Raw genomic sequence first — 21,279 nt, 5'->3', positions numbered from 1 at the left:
ACTCCGTCTCCATCTGCTGGCAGGGGAGCACGACCCATTAGTCCCGAGTCCATCTGGATACACGCTAGGACATTCTAGTTAACGCTGTGGCTAACTCATCCACTGAATGGGAAAAACTGGGTTTAGCAAAGTCCGGGGAGGTCAACTCTCCCTGGGCTTCCTCACAGGGCTGACATAAGTTGGAATCCAGGTCAGACTGTGAAGGCCTAATATGACATGCAGCGCAGACAGCAGGGCGCTTATCTTTCTTGGCTACTGAAGCCATTGGTGGCGATAACAGTGCGTCCTGTCAGCTCACACTTAAAACTTTATGCGCAAAGATTCTGGGCGCCTAGGCTGGCGAGGCGCACACACACCCCGTACACTCGGCTTTACCTGTTTTCTGTGCTTAGTAGGCTGTGCACATATGTACACGTGCGATGTTATGCGTGCAGCGCGCGCGCAGAGCAGACGAACTGCGCATACTGCCTGTGTATGGAGGGCAATATGGCATGCACAAAGACACGTGCAAATGGCACCGCCGCAGCCTACCACGTGGTGTGCCGACCAAGTCTAGTCCACCGGGGACCGCTCAACCCACTCGAACGCCCACTTCCCTTACCCCAACGGGATCGGGAACGACGTTGGTACAGCGCACCGAGCAAGGAGACCGGAGGAAGTCTTACAGAAAACCCCTCCAAACGGCTCTGAATCAAGAGGTAAATCTTCTCTCTTTTTTTTTTTTAAACTTACCTGAGCTCAGCGCTTACCGGCTGAGTACAGAGACGGTCTCTGGGTGCAGGGGGAGAGGGCTTTGGCTGTCACCGTCGAGCTCGGCTTCCTGCACCCGCTGCCTTTCAGCTGCTTAAGCAGCAAAGTCCACACCGGGAACCGGACCAAGACGCACCTCTGAGGGATCTCAAAAATCACCTCAGGAATTCTCAACTGGGGGAGGGACCTTTAGGTATCACCACAGGAAAGTGGGGCTCAATCTTTTCTCCAATTTAGAAAGCAGAATTTCTCCTTCCACAAAGTACATCAATCCCCATAGGGAGAGGTACGTCCACCATCTGCTGGAGATGGAGAAATACTGAAGGGCTGAGGTCACTGCAGGGATGTATCTAGGGTGACGTCAGCTTTGAAACCTGACTCCATCCCCATCTGCTGGCAGGGAGCACAAACCCATTGGTCCTGAGTCCATCTGGCTACACACTAGGAAAATCGGTATTTTCATGGCACAGGTACTATTGTTGGTCACCTACTCCGGTTGAATCAAATGCATACATTTGTGCAGTTGAGAAGTCATTAGCATGGAAAAAGCACAAAAACAAAGCAGAGGATTCAGTGTAGGCAAAAGGGGTGAGAGTACTAGGGAAAGTGGTGTTTTTCTGCTATTTATCTAATAAACATCTATTTTTGCCCCATCAGGTGGATTTGGGTTAAAACCTAAAACCAGAAGCCCTAAATATAAATTAACCCATGCTTTACAGCAAATGAATGCAAAAGAAATTCCTTAGACTAATAGGCCCCTCCTGAAATGTTCCCCATGCATGGGTGAGTGGGGGTGGAAGTACCAAGTGTTCAGCTGGAGCAGACGAACTCTTCTTCCCAAAATGCATAAGCAAGACCTAGTGAACTATATATGGCATGCGGGATTACCCAACTTGCAGACAACACACCACATCCTCTCCTATAGACTCTTTTATCACAGTGGGGTCAATTTTCAAAGGGCTTAGGCATCTAAACTGTCACCTTTGAAAATAACTACGGCTAAATGTGTAAATTAGCAACTTATTTTCACTAGAACCCTAAATTTAGATTCCTAGAATGTAGGCCAGGGACAGCATTAAGCGGCTAGCACTGATTTTAAGAGCTAGACTTCTAACTTGGCCAGCAATTTCTAGGTGCTGCAAAAACAGGTCTACGTTTGGCACCCCAATGGTCCCCCTGCTTCACCCCAATGTTAATATCTACAGCTGCTTTCTCCACTCAATTCCCTAAGCTCGGAAGTCAGTATCCTCCTGGTTCATTTGGATCTTTTTAAGGGGAGGGAGGTTATCAGCTTCTCACCTCACTTTTGCTTCGGGTGGGTGGTAGAAGACCTAACCGGCTAGCGCTGAGTATCAGCCGGCTAATTTTAGGAAGCTACTTTTAGTTCTTAGATTTGAGCTGATTTTCAGCTGGCTAAATTCAGTTGAAAATCAGCTCAACTTAGCCAGCCAAAATGTGACCAGCTAAGGCACTTGGGCAGTTTTGGAAAATTGGCCGAGGATCTTTATGTGCATTCTTTCTGTAGCTGGACACAAAGTGAACTCTTAACATTTGGATAGATATGTTATAAACAAAAGTAGTATTTCTGTAGTAAAATAATTGAGATTGTTAAACATACACAAGTACTCTGGGAGAAGGCCAGGTTCTATAAGCCCCAGTAATGCAGAGACACACATGTAATTCAGACTCCATGCAAAGAAGTGATCAAGCATGCAGCACTATCAATTCTGGCAGAGCACAAAAGGGTCAGTTTAAAAAACATTTAGAAACCTTCCAAAATGCACACAGGGAACGACTGGCCAACGAGTGATAAATCTCCAGTACCTTTTATCCATAGACTCTGCACTAATTTTCACTTGTTTATTTACTTAGACATTTACCTCAGGAAAAGTATACAAACAGATTTAAACTTTGTGCAGGTACTTTTTCAAGAAAACCTATGTGCAAATTAAAAAATATGCACCTAATTGCAAACTCTGCTGAAGCCCGCTGTCGGCGTCCCAGAAAGCACACACTGCTACCCACACGGAGTGGCAGCGCTCCTGATACGGGATTAGGTCAGGGAGAAAATTACGGGCGGAATTTTGGCTTTTCCAAACTGGTCGGAAAAGAGAAATGCAGAAAAAACAGGTACAAATCTCTGTGCATACTCTTTCCTTGGGCAATTTTGAAAGTACTTTGAAAACAGGTGCAAAGAGTGCTGGATTTTGCAGCGATGCGGGTAATAGAAAAAGTCCCTGTACAGTGATTGATAGAGACAGAAAGACGTCAAGGGCAGCTTCCCAGCAGGAGTGGACACATGAACAGAGCAGGGAGTGCAGGAATAGAGGTATAAATATTCTTAGGGATAGTATACAGAATCTATACAGATTAATTACTGATGCTTTGCTTCAATGTCAATTTTTGCTATTGAGGGGCATCAGCAGCTGTGAGCTGCTCAGGGAGACACTTGTTATTTTTCCATGTAACTATTTAAGAGCGAGCTCAGGAGCCTCCAGGTGCTGCATACTGCACAGTCCTGCTTCTCCCTGCCAATCACAGAGCCTTTTCTGTCTGCTTCAAATCACTGACTCCATAAGAATAGCCTAAGTCTGATGCCTGAACTGCAGACACTATCTGTTGAGATGTTATGAGCTTACAAGTTATTTGCTGAGGCAAGGGAAATCCAGGCATTCACTCTTGTCATAGCCCAAACAAATAAAGTGCAACACTAGAGTAAATAAGGGTAGCTGTTCCAACCTTAACTAACACGTCCATCTGTTTGAAAGAGAAATGCTTACCAGTCTCTGCTGTTCTAAGAGAAGATCTGCTTCCTCCTTCTCCTTCTTGTATAAAATTTCCATTTCCTGCAAACTGAAGAGAAAGAAACACAGAGCACTAAATAAATTACACATATAGGCAGGTCCTTGTTCCCTCAGGATATAGGGCAGAGTCGGTCAAACTTCTCTGTCTCCATCTGCTGGTGGGAGGACAAAACCCAGGAGCCTGGACTGATGCGAGAATTACTCTCTCCTGTCCGTCTAGGCCATAGGTGGACAAACCAGCGCCACAGGCCACATCTGGCCTGAAGAGGGGTCAGGTCCCAGGACTGCAACTACAAACTTGTACTCCTTTGTGCCAGAAAGGATGTTGCCGCTGGCCTATTGCACCTCTGGGGCCTATGCAGCAGCCTCTGGGAAGGACTCTCCTCATGTCTCCCCCTCAATACCTTGGGCCGAAGGGTTTGCCCATCCCTGCTTTACACAAACATTTCATTTTCTAAATAACTGTCAGGAGCAGCACTGAACTAATGGGCGGTGCCACACAAGATCTTTGCCCTACACCGGCCACTTCCCCCTCAGCTCTTAGGTGGAAGGTGCTCATAGGGTACAAAAGAGCACCCACATTGGCAGGGCACTGAAAAATGTCCACAAAAACAGGGACCAGGGAGTGAACCTTGGGACAGGCAAGCTAACAACAGACAGAACGAAAAGGCCACAATAAGAGGGCCACTTTCAGGGTAACACAATACAATACAAGTCAGCCACAAGATGGAGCACCACACAGAATGGGAAGGGCACAATAAGAGGGCCACTTTCAGGGTAACACAATACAATACAAGTCAGCCACAAGATGGAGCACCACACAGAATGGGAAGGGCACAATAACAGGGCCACTTTCAGGGTAACACAATACAATACAAGTCAGCCACAAGATGGAGCACCACACAGAATGGGAAGGGCACAATAAGAGGGCCACTTTCAGGGTAACACAATACAATACAAGTCAGCCACAAGATGGAGCACCACACAGAATGGGAAGGCCACAATAACAGGGCCACTTTCAGGGTAACACAATACAATACAAGTCAGCCACAAGATGGAGCACCACACAGAATGGGAAGGGCACAATAAGAGGGCCACTTTCAGGGTAACACAATACAATACAAGTCAGCCACAAGATGGAGCACCACACAGAATGGGAAGGGCACAATAAGAGGGCCACTTTCAGGTTAACACAATACAATACAAGTCAGCCACAAGATGGAGCACCACACAGAATGGGAAGGGCACAATAAGAGGGCCAATTTCAGGGTAACACAATACAATACAAGTCAGCCACAAGATGGAGCAACACACAGAATGGGAAGGGCACAATAAGAGGGCCACTTTCAGGGTAACACAATACAAGTCAGCCACAAGATGGAGCACCACACAGAATGGGAAGGGCACAATAAGAGGGCCACTTTCAGGGTAACACAATACAATACAAGTCAGCCACAAGATGGAGCACCACACAGAATGGGAAGGGCACAATAAGAGGGCCACTTTCAGGGTAACACAATACAATACAAGTCAGCCACAAGATGGAGCACCACACAGAATGGGAAGGGCACAATAAGAGGGCCACTTTCAGGGTAACACAAGTCAGCCACAAGATGGAGCACCACACAGAATGGGAAGGGCACAATAAGAGGGCCACTTTCAGGGTAACACAATACAATACAAGTCAGCCACAAGATGGAGCACCACACAGAATGGGAAGGGCACAATAAGAGGGCCACTTTCAGGGTAACACAATACAATACAAGTCAGCCACAAGATGGAGCACCACACAGAATGGGAAGGGCACAATAATAGGGCCACTTTCAGGGTAACACAATACAATACAAGTCAGCCACAAGATGGAGCACCACACAGAATGGGAAGGGCACAATAAGAGGGCCACTTTCAGGGTAACACAATACAATACAAGTCAGCCACAAGATGGAGCACCACACAGAATGGGAAGGCCACAATAAGAGGGCCACTTTCAGGGTAACACAATACAATACAAGTCAGCCACAAGATGGAGCACCACACAGAATGGGAAGGGCACAATAAGAGGGCCACTTTCAGGGTAACACAAGTCAGCCACAAGATGGAGCACCACACAGAATGGGAAGGGCACAATAAGAGGGCCAATTTCAGGGTAACACAATACAATACAAGTCAGCCACAAGATGGAGCACCACACAGAATGGGAAGGGCACAATAAGAGGGCCACTTTCAGGGTAACACAATACAATACAAGTCAGCCACAAGATGGAGCACCACACAGAATGGGAAGGCCACAATAAGAGGGCCACTTTCAGGGTAACACAATACAATACAAGTCAGCCACAAGATGGAGCACCACACAGAATGGGAAGGGCACAATAAGAGGGCCACTTTCAGGGTAACACAATACAATACAAGTCAGCCACAAGATGGAGCACCACACAGAATGGGAAGGGCACAATAATAGGGCCACTTTCAGGGTAACACAATACAATACAAATCAGCCACAAGATGGAGCACCACACAGAATGGGAAGGGCACAATAATAGGGCCACTTTCAGGGTAACACAATACAATACAAGTCAGCCACAAGATGGAGCACCACACAGAATGGGAAGGGCACAATAAGAGGGCCACTTTCAGGGTAACACAATACAATACAAGACAGCCACAAGATGGAGCACCACACAGAATGGGAAGGCCACAATAATAGGGCCACTTTCAGGGTAACACAATACAATACAAGTCAGCCACAAGATGGAGCACCACACAGAATGGGAAGGGCACAATAAGAGGGCCACTTTCAGGGTAACACAATATAATACAAGTCAGCCACAAGATGGAGCACCACACAGAATGGGAAGGGCACAATAATAGGGCCACTTTCAGGGTAACACAATACAATACAAGTCAGCCACAAGATGGAGCACCACACAGAATGGGAAGGGCACAATAAGAGGGCCACTTTCAGGGTAACACAATACAATACAAGTCAGCCACAAGATGGAGCACCACACAGAATGGGAAGGGCACAATAAGAGGGCCACTTTCAGGGTAACACAATACAATACAAGTCAGCCACAAGATGGAGCACCACACAGAATGGGAAGGGCACAATAAGAGGGCCACTTTCAGGGTAACACAATACAATACAAGTCAGCCACAAGATGGAGCACCACACAGAATGGGAAGGGCACAATAATAGGGCCACTTTCAGGGTAACACAATACAATACAAGTCAGCCACAAGATGGAGCACCACACAGAATGGGAAGGGCACAATAAGAGGGCCACTTTCAGGGTAACACAATACAATACAAGTCAGCCACAAGATGGAGCACCACACAGAATGGGAAGGGCACAATAAGAGGGCCACTTTCAGGGTAACACAATACAATACAAGTCAGCCACAAGATGGAGCACCACACAGAATGGGAAGGGCACAATAATAGGGCCACTTTCAGGGTAACACAATACAATACAAGTCAGCCACAAGATGGAGCACCACACAGAATGGGAAGGGCACAATAAGAGGGCCACTTTCAGGGTAACACAATACAATACAAGTCAGCCACAAGATGGAGCACCACACAGAATGGGAAGGGCACAATAAGAGGGCCACTTTCAGGGTAACACAATACAATACAAGTCAGCCACAAGATGGAGCACCACACAGAATGGGAAGGGCACAATAAGAGGGCCACTTTCAGGTTAACACAATACAATACAAGTCAGCCACAAGATGGAGCACCACACAGAATGGGAAGGGCACAATAAGAGGGCCACTTTCAGGGTAACACAATACAATACAAGTCAGCCACAAGATGGAGCACCACACAGAATGGGAAGGGCACAATAAGAGGGCCACTTTCAGGGTAACACAATACAATACAAGTCAGCCACAAGATGGAGCAACACACAGAATGGGAAGGCCACAATAGGGACCATACAAGAAAAAGAAGCAATAAACAGAAAACCAAACAAAAGCAAAGGCAAGGAACTAGGGTGACCCCAGCAAAGAGTAATGGAGGAGGCGTGGCAGTGCTAAGTCTTTAAGACAGAAGCCTGTGCAACTCAGGCTATGGTCCTGTGGGCTCCTGCAGACAGGAAGGCCGCACTGCAGCCCGGATGAGTCGGAGACCATTTCTCAAACGCTAATGGTGCCAAATCACCTTCGCTATAAAAATGATTACAAATGCTGAAATTATTATTGACAATCCCAGGGCCCTGTTAAAAGTCCCACATACAGAACGCTACGCAACGTTTAGCCCCCGTTTGGTTGCGCGTTTTAAACTGTAAGGGGTAATAGCGTGGCCAACCCCCCCAACATTAATAGTGCTCATCACATGCAAATGCACGTTGATGAGCCTATTAGTTATTCCCCCGGAATACGGAAAGTAAAATGGGCAGCCAAGCCACACATTTTACTCTCAGAAATTAATGCCTGGCCAAGGGCAGGAGTTAACTTCAAAGCACAGGGAAAAGTGTACAGAAAAGCAGAAAAAACTGCTTTTCTGCACACCCTCCGACTTAATATCATAGGCACCAAAAATACAATATCAGAGGCACCAAAAATACAATATCAGAGGCACCGAAAATACAATATCAGAGGCACCAAAAATACAATATCAGAGGCACCGAAAATACAAAAAAAAAAATCTGCCCACCAGTCAGCGGGTTCAGAAACAGTCGCTCAATTTTGCCAGCATCCGTTTTCCGAACCTGTGGCTGTCAGCAGGTTCGAAAACAGACGCCAGTAAAATTAAGCGTAGGTTGTTGGACCCACTGACAGCGCCTCCCTATTAGCGCACGGCCTATTTTGAATACAAAATTGCGCGTATAGGAGAGGTGCCCGGGAGCGCGTCGGGAGAGCTGGCACTCAACTTGGAGCGCCGGCTCTCCCGCACATTTTATCGCATCAGCAGCCTGATTAGCTGTACAACTTGTTCTCATGGCAGATGGATTCATGTGCAGGATATATTCTACTTTGTTCTCATTACATATGGGCCGATACAGTACAGTGTGCGCCGATGGAGCACACTGATAACCCACCATTGGACGCGCGTTTTCCCTTACCCCTTATTCAGTAAGGGGCCGAAAACGCGTGTCCAACCCGCCGAACCTAATAGCGCCCTCAACGTGCAAATGCATGTTGAGGGCGCTATTAGGTATTCCCGCGCGATTCAGAAAACAAAATGTGCAGCCAAGCCCCACATTTTGCTTTCAGAAATTAGCGCCTACCTTAATTTCTTCGGGCACCGGGAAAGTGCACAGGAAAAACTGCTTTTCTGTGCACCCTCAGACTTAATATCATAGCGATATTAAGTCGGAGGTCCCGAAGGGTAAAAAAAAATTTAAAAATTTGAAGTCGGCCTGCGGCTGTCGGGTCGAAAACCGGACGCTCAATTTTGCCGGTGTCCGGTTTCCGAGTCCGTGGCTGTCAGCGGGCTCGAGAACCGACGCTGGCAATATTGAGCATCGGCTGTCAAACCCGCTGACAGCGGCCGCTCCGGGCCAAAAGGAGGCGCTAGGGACGCGCTAGTGTCCCTAGTGCCTCCTTTTGCCCGTTTCTACCACCGGGCCTCATTTAAATACTGAATCGCGCGCATTCGCCCGCTCTCCCGCGGACTTTACTGAATCGGCCCGAGAGTCAGCAAATGCAGAGTTTCAGTGAATTCCACAGCCTTGGAAAAAACAGGAAATGCCTCATCCCTTACCGTTTCTCCATTTCCTGCTTCATATCAATGCCTTGCTTCTCCAGCAGCTCCCTCTGAGCAAATGTCCAGTCCACAGGCTCTGACGGGGTCTCAGCAGATGGAGTTTTCTCCCGCTCCGCTCGAGCTTGCTCAGGGTGGTTAAAGCGGAAAACATGGTTTTTACCCATGATGATGCGATTTCCTGAAAGAGAATGGGGGGCAAAACACATTGTTGGCTCCTGCAGATGCCTATGGGAGCAGCAGGTCATGCACAAATTACTAGCAGAGAAATCTGAAGCCTCTTACCTGAGCGAAGCTGAACTGGCTGCACCACCCGCTTCCCGTTAACATACGTCTCTGACCTTTCACAGGGCTCCAGAGTCACGATCACTAAAGAGAAGTACCAGAAGACATTCATTTCACAATGCTGTCTGAGAAAAGCTCCCCCAGGGGTAGATGAATATCCCAAGCATGGTGTTAACAATCAGCTCTGCGCTGCAGGGGTCCCAGAATATGCACCATTATAATGTTCAGAGGCACTGCCCATTGCCAGCACAGGAGAATGGTGAGCTCTGCTACTGGGACTGCAGTACACTAAGAGTTAATCCATCTGATTTGTCTCCCACATGTCTGCACCTCCTTATATACCCCCTTCCCCTGTCCTTAAACCCTACCTTTCCCTATAGCAACCCTGCTAGACTATACATAGTTGCCTTTCTGACGTATAACTTGTAATGTCATATATAGTGTCTCCTGTATGTACTAGTTAAAGATAATGTATATTATTGTATATAGTGCCTTTTGGAGTGTATAATTTATATAAGGTTATCCACAGTCCCTTTCTGACGTATAACTTGTAATGTCAAATATAGTGTCTCCTGTATGTACTAGTTAAAGATAATGTATATTATTGTATATAGTGCCTTTTGGCGTGTATAATTTATATAAGGTTATCCACAGTCCCTTTCTGACGTATAACTTGTAATGTCAAATATAGTGTCTCCTGTATGTACTAGTTAAAGATAATGTATATTATTGTATATAGTGCCTTTTGGCGTGTATAATTTATATAAGGTTATCCACAGTCCCTTTCTGACGTATAACTTGTAATGTCATATACAGTGTCTCCTGTATGTACTAGTTAAAGATAATGTATATTATTGTATATAGTGCCTTTTGGCGTGTATAATTTATATAAGGTTATCCACAGTCCCTTTCTGACGTATAACTTGTAATGTCATATATAGTGTCTCCTGTATGTACTAGTTAAAGATAATGTATATTATTGTATATAGTGCCTTTTGGCGTGTATAATTTATATAAGGTTATCCACAGTCCCTTCCTGACGTATAACTTGTAAAGTCATATATAGTGTCTCCTGTATGTACTAGTTAAAGATAATGTATATTATTGTATATAGTGCCTTTTGGCGTGTATAATTTATATAAGGTTATCCACAGTCCCTTCCTGACGTATAACTTGTAATGTCATATATAGTGTCTCCTGTGTACTAGTTAAAGATAATGTATATTATTGTATATAGTGCCTTTTGGCATGTATAATTTATATAAGGTTATCCACAGTCCCTTCCTGACGTATAACTTGTAATGTCATATATAGTGTCTCCTGTATGCACTAGTTAAAGATAATGTATATTATTGTATATAGTGCCTTTTGGCGTGTATAATTTATATAAGGTTATCCACAGTCCCTTTCTGACGTATAACTTGTAATGTCATATACAGTGTCTCCTGTATGTACTAGTTAAAGATAATGTATATTATTGTATATAGTGCCTTTTGGCGTGTATAATTTATATAAGGTTATCCACAGTCCCTTTCTGACGTATAACTTGTAATGTCATATACAGTGTCTCCTGTATGTACTAGTTAAAGATAATGTATATTATTGTATATAGTGCCTTTTGGCGTGTATAATTTATATAAGGTTATCCACAGTCCCTTTCTGACGTATAACTTGTAATGTCATATACAGTGTCTCCTGTATGTACTAGTTAAAGATAATGTATATTATTGTATATAGTGCCTTTTGGCGTGTATAATTTATATAAGGTTATCCACAGTCCCTCACTGAGTGTATAATTTGCAATGTTTCTGTTTTCCATCAGGTACTGGTCCTTTTCTCCTCTTCCTGTCTTTCCCTTTCTTCTCTCACCCCTTCTCTCTTCCTCTCTGCTCCCCTCCCCCCACCCTGGTTTTTTGTATTTTCCTCCTTCAGTTATATTGTAATCCGGCAAGATGCACCCACGAATGTCGATATATAAAAGCTAATAAATAAGTAAATGAATCTCACCTTCTCCAGTCGTACTCCTCTCACTCCTAAAGTTACAATGTTCTTCTTTGATGTGGGCCCCACTCAGCACAATATCTTGTCGCCTCACAGCATCAGCCTGGCCAACCCTTCAAAAGAAGAATCAAGTAAAAAAAATTGCCCAGGACAATGCCTTCTGCTCCCTAGTAGCCATGCCGTCAGGCGGGCAGGACCCACCTGGTGATGCCATCTTTGATATAGTAGAGTAGGCATTCGGACATTAGAGGATCTTCATTAAGATTCACAAGGTGTGGTGTCTGCAACAGAAACAGGCTACAGAGTTACAAGCAGGACTTCCAGGAGGTGTCCAGAGGGGAGAGCACAGAACAAGGAGATAAAGAACAATTTCTAAAAATGACATCTACATTGCCACAGGGTTCAAAGCTACTGAAATTTCTCAGCAACAAACAACTAAACGTACCATGTGTTTTACTCTAAACTACAGGGTGACAACACGAGGCCTACAGAAGAAAATGAAAACCAACCTTCTATGGAGAAAACACCCATTGCAATCTGCAAATAAGTCACATAGTCTGGGGGTGAACATCTACCCAACAGGATGGCAGGAAGTATGGATTACAAAAAAACGGAAGCTATATCAGACAAGGTCCTAGATCCAGAAATAACAACATGAATTGGAAAGAGCATGCAGCATCTGGCTCTCAGCCAAGCAGAGCTGTCCGGGAAGGCCCTCTCACGTCCTGCACATTACTGGAAGCAGGCTTACTCTCCCAGGTGGACAGACACGCGCTCTCTCCTTCAAACCCTGATGACGCGCATTCTGTGACAATGCGAGCTGTTCAAATCCAGCACTGAACTAGAATATGGCAGCTATTTACAGAGCAAGAGTGAGATCGGAAGGATGGGATAAAGCTGGAGCTTCCAGTGGCTGAGATAAGCAATACCAGAAGAGCCCCCACTGATGCTAACAGTATACAGTTAACTGCAGCCAAGAGAAAATATTACATCCAATGTGCAGAATTCAGTTCCTCTCCAGCTGTGATTACCAAACTTATCCTGAACCTTCGCCTGTTTTTTACCACGTGACACCGTTTTTGCATTCTGTCCCAAGTACAGTAAATTATTAAGATGGCCACACATTGGCAACATTGCTAAGCCATCTCCACTTACCTTTCATTTCCTGGGTGTTTTCCCTGCCTGATTCTATATATTTTACAGTGAAAGCCACTGAGGTATCTTCCATTGTCCGGTTTGCCTCGGCAGTAACCTAGGGACACGTTTGAGATTCTTTGACCTGGTAGTGCAGATTCTTTCAAGAATTCCTTGGGCAAGGGCAGGGATCTCTTTCTGCTTGAATGCAAATGTTTCTCTCAGCTCAGAGATGAGAATCCCATTACCATCACACCCCCCCCCCCCCCCCGAAAGTGGCACAAACACCATGTGACTTAGCAACAGAAGGAAGCGGGTGGAGATGCCAAGCATTTTGGGAGCGTCTGGAGTTTGAACACAGATCTCTGTGCACACAACCGATATCCTCACTGAGACAGCCAAAGACTTCAGTTTAAGGAAAGCCTTTTGTCTAAGGCTGGAAAAGCTGAAAGCACGTTAGTCTGGTTAAAGATCACCCCCTTTAAGGAATATTGTTAGCCATCTGTAAGCTTAACATATCTTTATCAGGCCATTTAGGTGGGAATGACCTAAGACTGAAACAATTGGAATCCAAGGCTCTGCTCGGGAACTAATAAAATGGCAGATCTGCAAGGGCAGGGGGCATTGGTGCAGGATACTAAAGCTTCCTTGACCTTACATAGGAAGACAGAAGTCCTAGAAACCATTGACAGGAAGAAGAACCCAACAGAATAGCCATGGATGTTCTCAGAAGATATGTGGTGCATACTCTGAAAGTATCTGAGGAGGATGGAAGCTGAGCCTGGAAGAAAGGGAGCTGGATGGGCTTCTTGGAACAGTCTAGAGCAGAAGCCACAGACCTGAAAGGCGCACACTGTTGGTTACATTTATTATTCAACCTGATAAAAGAGTAAGCGTGGAATGAGGGTTAGAGCAAGGAAACCAGGCTTTAAACAGCCATAAATCCCCCTGGGGACAAGGAATTACCTACACTACCTGCATGTAATCCGCTATGAAGTAGCAGAAAATAAAGCAATTAAATAAAGAAATAAAAGTGTACGTCTTCCCTAGTATTAGCAATCTAATGTGCAGAGGGAAAATGTATATTCCCAAAAATATTAAAATACTTATTCAATATATGTAAGTAAAGAGAAAGGTATCATAAATTAATGTCATGTGATTAATATTCCCTAGCATTAGAGCAGAAGGAATATAGTTTTAGCAATGAGTATCCAGGTTACAGCTCCATTTGCCATTTAAATGTTCTGTTTACATGGAACAAAGTTTCTATTTTTATAAGTAATACAGGATGGCACTTCACAAAAGCTCTAATGGTGGCTGCCTCTTTCCTTTTAGGTTTAGGGAGGGGATATGGGATATGTAGCTTATCTGTTCACATTCATTAGAATATTTCTAATGTTAATTAAGATCCTTAATTTCTTCTATTTGTTTTAAATGTTCTACTTAATAACTTCATTGCATGTCCCCCTGGTCCATGAACTTTTTGAAAGAATAAACTACTAATTTGTGTTCATCTGTTCTATTATGTTCATTATTTTATAAAAAGTTTAAAAAATGATGCAAAAAGCACTAGGAGAAATGGATTCTAAAATTCACAAGTATGTAGCAAGGTAATGTGAAAAAATAAGCAAGAGGTCTCAAAGAATGACAGGAGAAGATATGAGCTACAAATGAAGGCAAAAGGAGCAAAAGCAAGTTAACTTCCACACAAAAGAGCAGCTCATAAATCCACAGCTCTAAACTGCTAAGGGCAAAATACGTCACTCAACAAATCTCGCAAAGAGAGAATCTACAGAGAAAGATTGAGAAAGGGGAGGAAAAAATGCACATGAACACAGTTTTTCTCTGTCTCCCTCTGCTGGACAGCAGGCTCAACCCATTGTCTGACTGATCCGGGTACGTACAGGGAAAAAGCATTAAAAACATCTTTTTTACCCTTTTAGGAGAGAAAACGCCAAGTGTTCCACCATCTTCACGAATAGCAACTCCCATCTCAGCCAGCAAGGCCTCCCTAGAACAACAAATAAAAGAATGCAGACATTAGAGGAAGGACACAGAGCCAGGCATAGCAGCAGAGACCTGATCAAATATTACAGAGAAGCTATGGTATGCAAGAGGAACACAGAGCTCACTTGTTCCATAAAAGGGATGGAAAGCTGGGCATTAAGAAGGAAACAGGGGGCTACTGCGTCTTCTCCCACCACACCCAGAATGCTAAACCCACTAAGTGCCCAACCATTCCAATTCCCATCATCCCCCGTCCCCGTCTCCCAGCATGCACTGTGAGGTTTCCGTCCCCCGTCCCCATCTCCCAGCATGCACTGTGAAGTTTCCATCCCCCGTCCCCGTCTCCCAGCATGCACTGTGAGGTTTCCATCCCCCGTCTCCCAGCATGCACTGTGAGGTTTCCATCCCCCGTCTCCCAGCATGCACTGTGAGGTTTCCATCCCCCGTCCCCCAGCATGCACTGTGAGGTTTCCATCCCCCGTCCCCCAGCATGCACTGTGAAGTTTCCATCCCCCGTCTCCCAGCATGCACTGTGAAGTTTCCATCCCCCGTCCCCGTCTCCCAGCATGCACTGTGAGGTTTCCATCCCCCGTCCCCGTCTCCCAGCATGCACTGTGAAGTTTCCATCCCCCGTCCCCGTCTCCCAGCATGCACAGTGAGGTTTCCATCCCCCGTCCCCGTCTCCCAGCATGCACTGTGAGGTTTCCATCCCCCGTCCCCGTCTCCCAGCATGCACTGTGAAGTTTCCATCCCCCGTCCCCGTCTCCCAGCATGCATTGTGAGGTTTCCATCCCCCGTCCCCGTCTCCTGGCATGCACTGTGAGATTTCCGTCCCCCGTCCCCGTCTCCTGGCATGCGCTGTGGGATTTCCAGCCTCTTCCCCAACTCTGTGTTGCTAACCTTTCCATCCGGATTGCCTCAGTTTTCCTCAGCTTTTCTTCCCAAGTTTCATTCAATTCTGCAATAATCTTCTCAGATTCCTATGAAAAATATGCTGTAAAATCAACACCAGGTCACTAACCCCACAGATCCCTCACCCTTAATACAAAAAGGATCATGGCCACATACATCGATCATCCCTAAACATAGAAATGTTTTCTGTGATTCAAACATTTTCCTTAAACAGAGTCATCATTTGTTGCGAATCCAGCATATTTAAATTTATCTTATATCTGTGAAAATGTAAGTATCCTGTGTGACACAGTCAGTCTTCTAACCCCCATCTCTCAAAGCTATTCCCAATTCTCCTGATGTTACATTGAACACTACCTACAAAGCTCTTCTAGCTTAAAACTGATGGTATAGTAAGGCAAGATAGCTCCGGATACAGTAACAGTCCAAAAGCCACAGTCTGTCAGGAGCTCAAGGCCCCCAAGCCCACACAAACAGCTGCACTAGTGATTTAAGCACCAGCTGCTGCCTTGAAGACTAACAGCACAACAAAAGGGTTCCCTACTCCAACCTCCCCAGGCCCTGACATCATTCTATCAGTGACAGAATGACAACGGAAAGGAAAATTAGTTCTTACCACAGATCAGTCCAGACAAGTGGGTTTATGCATCCCTACCAGCAGATGGAGACAGAGAACAAAACTGGAGGACGCAAATGTTTTGCTTCCTTTAAGAATCACTGTACATCTGGATGCGAAGCTAAAGTTTTCCCCTGCGACCTGCCTCTGAAGCAGCCCAAGGCTGCAACTTGGACTCAGAGTGAATTATAGGCCAGATCTTTAGATAAGCCGTCCTGTAAGAAGGCTAAGACTTAGCCACACTAGACTGTAAGAACTCAGTGTTATGGACCCCACACACCAGGCCTCAAATACTCTCCAAACTCTGATATAAGCCATGGAAGTGGAGGATCTTCTAACTTGAAGCAGAGTAGAAATCATCGGCTCAGAATATCCCTTCAAATGGAAACATCGCCGTTCAAAAGCCAAGCGCTAGACAAAAGCGATCTGCCTGTTCCAAGAGGAAGGGTCCCTGACGCAGCACACCCCCAGGTGGCTTAGTCGAATGGGCCCGTCCACCGCCAGATGGACCAGATCCGCACACCACGGATGATGAGGCCATTCCGATGCTACCAGGATCACTTGCATGTGATGTTGCTCGATGCACCGTAGCACTCAGCTTATGAATGGCCACAGGGGAAAGACATACAACAGAATCCCCTCTGGCCACGGCTGAACTAGACCATCGATCCCTGCGGAGCCAAACTCTCTTTGGTGACTGAAGAACTTGGTCGCCTTGGCATGCTTTCTTGTTGCCGTGAGGTCGAACTGGGGCTCTCCCCACTTGTGCCAAAGAAGGGCAAAGGCTTCCGCCGAAATTCGCATTCTCCTGGGTCCAGCTGTTGCCTGCTGAGATAATCCACTTGCACATTGATCACCCCCGCTACCTGAGATGCTGTGAGAGCCGTGAGATGAATTTCTGCTCAAGCAAAGAGCTTGTGAACTTCCTGGGCCATCAGGCAACTCTTCATACCACCCTGTCGATTGATCTATGCCACCTCTGTTGCATTGTCCAAGAACACCCATACTGCCCGTCCCTGAAGTTGAAGGAGCAAGAACAGCAGTGCTCTCCAAACTGCTAGTTTCCAAATGGTTGAACCCTGACACATCGCTCCCCAACCGCTGAGACTGGCATCTGTAGTGACTACCACTCAGACCAGAACCTCCAGAGGCATTGCCTTCTCCAAATTGGACCGCGATAGCCACCACAAGAGACCTGACCTGGCTTCCTCCTGGAGCGGTAATGGTAGCTGAAATTCCTCCGGCACCAGGTTCCAATGGGACAGGAGAGCTTTCTGCAATGGACGCAGGTGCGCAAAGGCCCATGGGACCAGATCCAGTGTAGAAGCCATGGACCCTAGGACCTGTAAATAATCCCAGACCTTGGGAATCCGCAGGACCTGCAAACACAGTACTTGCAACCGCAAGTTCAGGATCCTCTCCGGGGTGAGAATCACCCGCCTATCTGGGTATCGAATCACACCCCCAGATAATCCAAGGATTGGGACGGGTTCAGCTGATTCTTCACCGAGTTTATCACCCAGTCCAGGGACTCCAGGAGCTGCATCACGCTTCCAACAGAGGTGAGGCACTCCACTTCCGACTTCACCCGTATGAACCAGTCGTTGAGATACGGCTGGACTAGAATCCTCTTCTTTCTGAGGGCCGCTGCCTCTACAACCATCTCCTTTGTGAACGTCTTTGGCTCTGTAGCCAGCCCGAAAGGCATAGCGTGAAACTGAAAATGCTCTCCCAGTTCAGTGAAGTGCAGGAACCTCTGATGATCGACTCTGATAGGAATGTGGAGATACACCTCCATCAGATCGAGAGAGGCCAGGAACTCTCCCTTGCATATGGCCACAATCACTGTGCTCAAAGTTTCCATTCAAAAACATGGGACCTGCAACACCACATTGACCGTTTGCAGATCCAGAATGGGCCGAAAAGAGCCCTCCTTCTTGGGAACCACAAAGTACACGAATACCTTCCCTGACCGTGTTCCCCTTGTGGTACTGGAAAAATGGCCTCCAATCGTTGCAGCCGCAAGAGAGTGTCCCGCACTGCCGCATGCCTCGGCATTTTTGAGGGGCCGAGAAAATTCTAACGCATAGCTGTCTCTTATTACTTCCATCCACTGATCCAAAGTAATACTGGTCCACTCCTCATAGAAGTGAGATAACCTTCCTCCGAAAACCACGAAGGAGGAATGGACCAGCCTGCCTTCATTGGGCAGACTTAACAGCTCCAGACCCCTGTCCGGAACTCTCTCTGGCTGACCTGCGGTCCGTTGAACGGACTGCTGCCATCCTGATGTTTGCTTTTGTGAAGAACCAGATGAAGTTCTGCTGGCAGGAAACCTCATCTCACAGAAGCGAGACCGCGGCAGAAAGGTCTTCTTAGCGTCCTTCTTATCCTCCGGCAACCTATTTCCCTTACAGTCTTCCAGATGCTTCATCAGCTTCTCCTGGTCTTCGCCAAACAGTAGCTGGCCCTTAAGGGAAGATTAGCCAGCTGCGCCTTTGATCAAACATCCACCGACCAATTGCGTAGCCATAAAAGTCATCTCGCAGCTACTGCGGAGACCATATTCCTAGCAGAAGTGCGGAGGATATCATAGAGGGTATCTGCCACATAAGCCATGCTCGCCTCCAAGGGAACATCCTGATCCGCTGCCAGGGCAGCACCGGCCGAGTCCTGCGCCTTCTGCACCCAGCACAGACAAGCTCTCTGCAAAAAGCTAGCACATACTGCAGCTCTAAGGCTCAGAGCAGAAACTTCAAAAAGCCTTTTTAACAGGATCTCCAGCTTCCGATCATGAACAACCTTCAAAGCTGCCGACCCTGTCACCGGAATGGTCGTCTTCTTGGTGACCGCTGACACCACTGCATCCACCTTCAGCAATTTCCACTGCTCCAAGATATTCTCGGGCAGAGGGTACAATCTGGCCATAGTCCTGGCCACCCACAAGCCAGCCTCTGGGGAATCCCACTCCTGGTCAATCAACTTCTGCATCTGCTTCAGCAAGGGGAAAGTCCTCTGCAGTCCACGCAGCCCCTCCAACAGAGGGTTTAACCCCTCCATATCAGAGTCTTTTGGGGTCACCTTGATTACCCAGTTCTTCCAGAACCTGAGGGATGAGGGGCCATAATCCGTCCTTGCGAAATAACCTGACCATCCTGGGGTCATCTCCTTCGGCGAGAGGAATTTCGTCTGCATTCGGGTCCTCCAGTGGTCCAGTCCCCAAGACTGCGCCTTGACCAGTGGCCTGGTCCATGGGCGGATCCTGCAGATCATGGTTCGTCAGATCCTGCAGGTCCTGAGTTGTCAGATCAGCATCCTCTGAATCGTCGTCCAAGGAGGCATCATCACTCCAGGCACATTCCAGACCCAAAAGGTGCAAAATGCCTCCTTTCCACGGAGGCTCCGTAACCCGAAGTTTCTTAAACTTATCTCGGACCGGCCGGAAGGCTGGCCGCTTAGCCGCCAGCTCCTGTCTAGCAAGTTAGGCCTCATGCATAAATAAAACAAAATCTGCAGAAAAACCACCACAGTCTGCCAGCTTCACGAGCACTGAACTGACTTCCATGCCCATCAGCAACTCCCTCCCCGGGGCCTCCAGCCCGGGGCCTGCAGCACGAGTGCAAGGTCTATTCCTGGTTGCCTGTGATGAGGTTCCCACACCTCCACTTACACAGGCCTGGCAAAGAAGGGCCGCAATGAGGTGAGAGCGCCGGTCCTACAGGATTTCCCATTCACAGCGGGCGTCAGCATGGCGCATGCGGCTCTGAGCTAAAAATAAACCGGAGAGCAGGAGAAAACAAAATGCTGCAGCCAAGTCGCTGTTCAGGCTCCAGGTGCTGAATGGACAGCTCGAGCAGCACAAGCCCCATCTCTTCTGATACAGAGTCGGCACAGCTGCCGGGAGGGAACAAAACAGAGAACCTGACCGTCTTCTAGGCTCCCCAGCCCCCAAAGTACACACAGAAAAGGATATCTCCTGCTTCTGGGGCTCCAGGAACCTGCAGTAGTCCAGTCAAGGAGGAAGGCCCTCAGGGGAGAGCGAAGGAACCAGGGATGACCCCTGGCTTTCCCTCCCCCTGGAATCAGGAGTCGAGCTTGGCCGGAGATATCCAACTCCCCGCTTGCCCTGCCCTGCTCGACCAGAGGGATGGCCCATGAAGGTGCCTAACACCTTTAGGAGCTCCGGTCTTCTTGTCTTCACACTTCCTACACTAATCTAAGTTTTACTTTTTTTTTTTTATCTAACAGACTGCAGGTTTGCATCTGTACCATCTGCTGGAGGCAGAGAAATACTGAGGGACTGCAGGTGGCACTCTCAGTTATGTAGCAGTGCCCAAAGGTTTGTTCTCTGCCTCCATCTGCTGGTAGGGATGCATAAACCCACTTGTCTGGACTGATCTGGGATATGAACAGGAATGTTCAGATGATAAACTTATTCTCCATTGTTATGGATGCTCAGTAGGTATATCTCCCCATCCCCAGGCATGGCACACAGAATGATTATGAGAACTATTTCCCAGGTAAAAGGAATCATGGGAAAGATGGAGATAGAGACAAAAAAACCATTCAGAACATGCACTTTGGATGGTGGTGAATTGGACATTCCATTAAGACTATGCTCATATTGTGTGTATCTCAAAGTCTATTTATTCTGTGTGCCTCGCATTCCAGGCTCAGCAGAAAGAAAAGATGGTGGGAGAACTAATTTTTATTTTTTAATTCTTGCTGAGGTGTGACCAGAACTGACGGAGGTGTGGGGAATTATTAAATTACAGCAGCCTAGAGTGGATTAGTGTGCACACACTGCACATAAGCCACAAGTTTAGAAAGTGCCTTTCACAAAGCACTTACAAATATCAGTCTGAACAGTTTGCTAAGGTTCGAGGGCAATCAAACCAGATCGCAGCTTTATGCACTATTTGGCTCTTCTGCCAGCCTTAGCCACCATTATCAGACAGTGTGTTAGAAACAGTCAAAGTTGATTTCCAAGATAGGGATGAGTGGACCGAGAGATATCGTCAGGGGAAGAAAGCCTGGTTGGAGTCTGAGTATCAAAGGGT

General features: G+C 46.7%; 1 protein-coding gene across 1 annotated transcript in view; it reads right to left on the bottom strand.

Moving 5' to 3' along the window:
* Positions 1 to 21,279, bottom strand: part of KIF1B (kinesin family member 1B) — a 231,392-nt gene that overhangs the window by 125,089 nt on the left and 85,024 nt on the right. Inside the window, 7 exon segments of the mRNA XM_029579260.1 lie at positions 3,531 to 3,603; positions 9,265 to 9,445; positions 9,550 to 9,633; positions 11,557 to 11,663; positions 11,752 to 11,831; positions 14,620 to 14,695; positions 15,592 to 15,671. Coding sequence (XP_029435120.1) covers positions 3,531 to 3,603; positions 9,265 to 9,445; positions 9,550 to 9,633; positions 11,557 to 11,663; positions 11,752 to 11,831; positions 14,620 to 14,695; positions 15,592 to 15,671 — 681 coding nt within the window.

This window comes from Rhinatrema bivittatum, chromosome 15 (assembly GCF_901001135.1).
Source record: "Rhinatrema bivittatum chromosome 15, aRhiBiv1.1, whole genome shotgun sequence".
In the NCBI taxonomy this organism is placed as follows: domain Eukaryota; kingdom Metazoa; phylum Chordata; class Amphibia; order Gymnophiona; family Rhinatrematidae; genus Rhinatrema; species Rhinatrema bivittatum.
The sequence above is the reverse complement of the archived record's forward strand: the minus strand, read 5'-3'. Positions and strand labels throughout refer to the sequence as shown.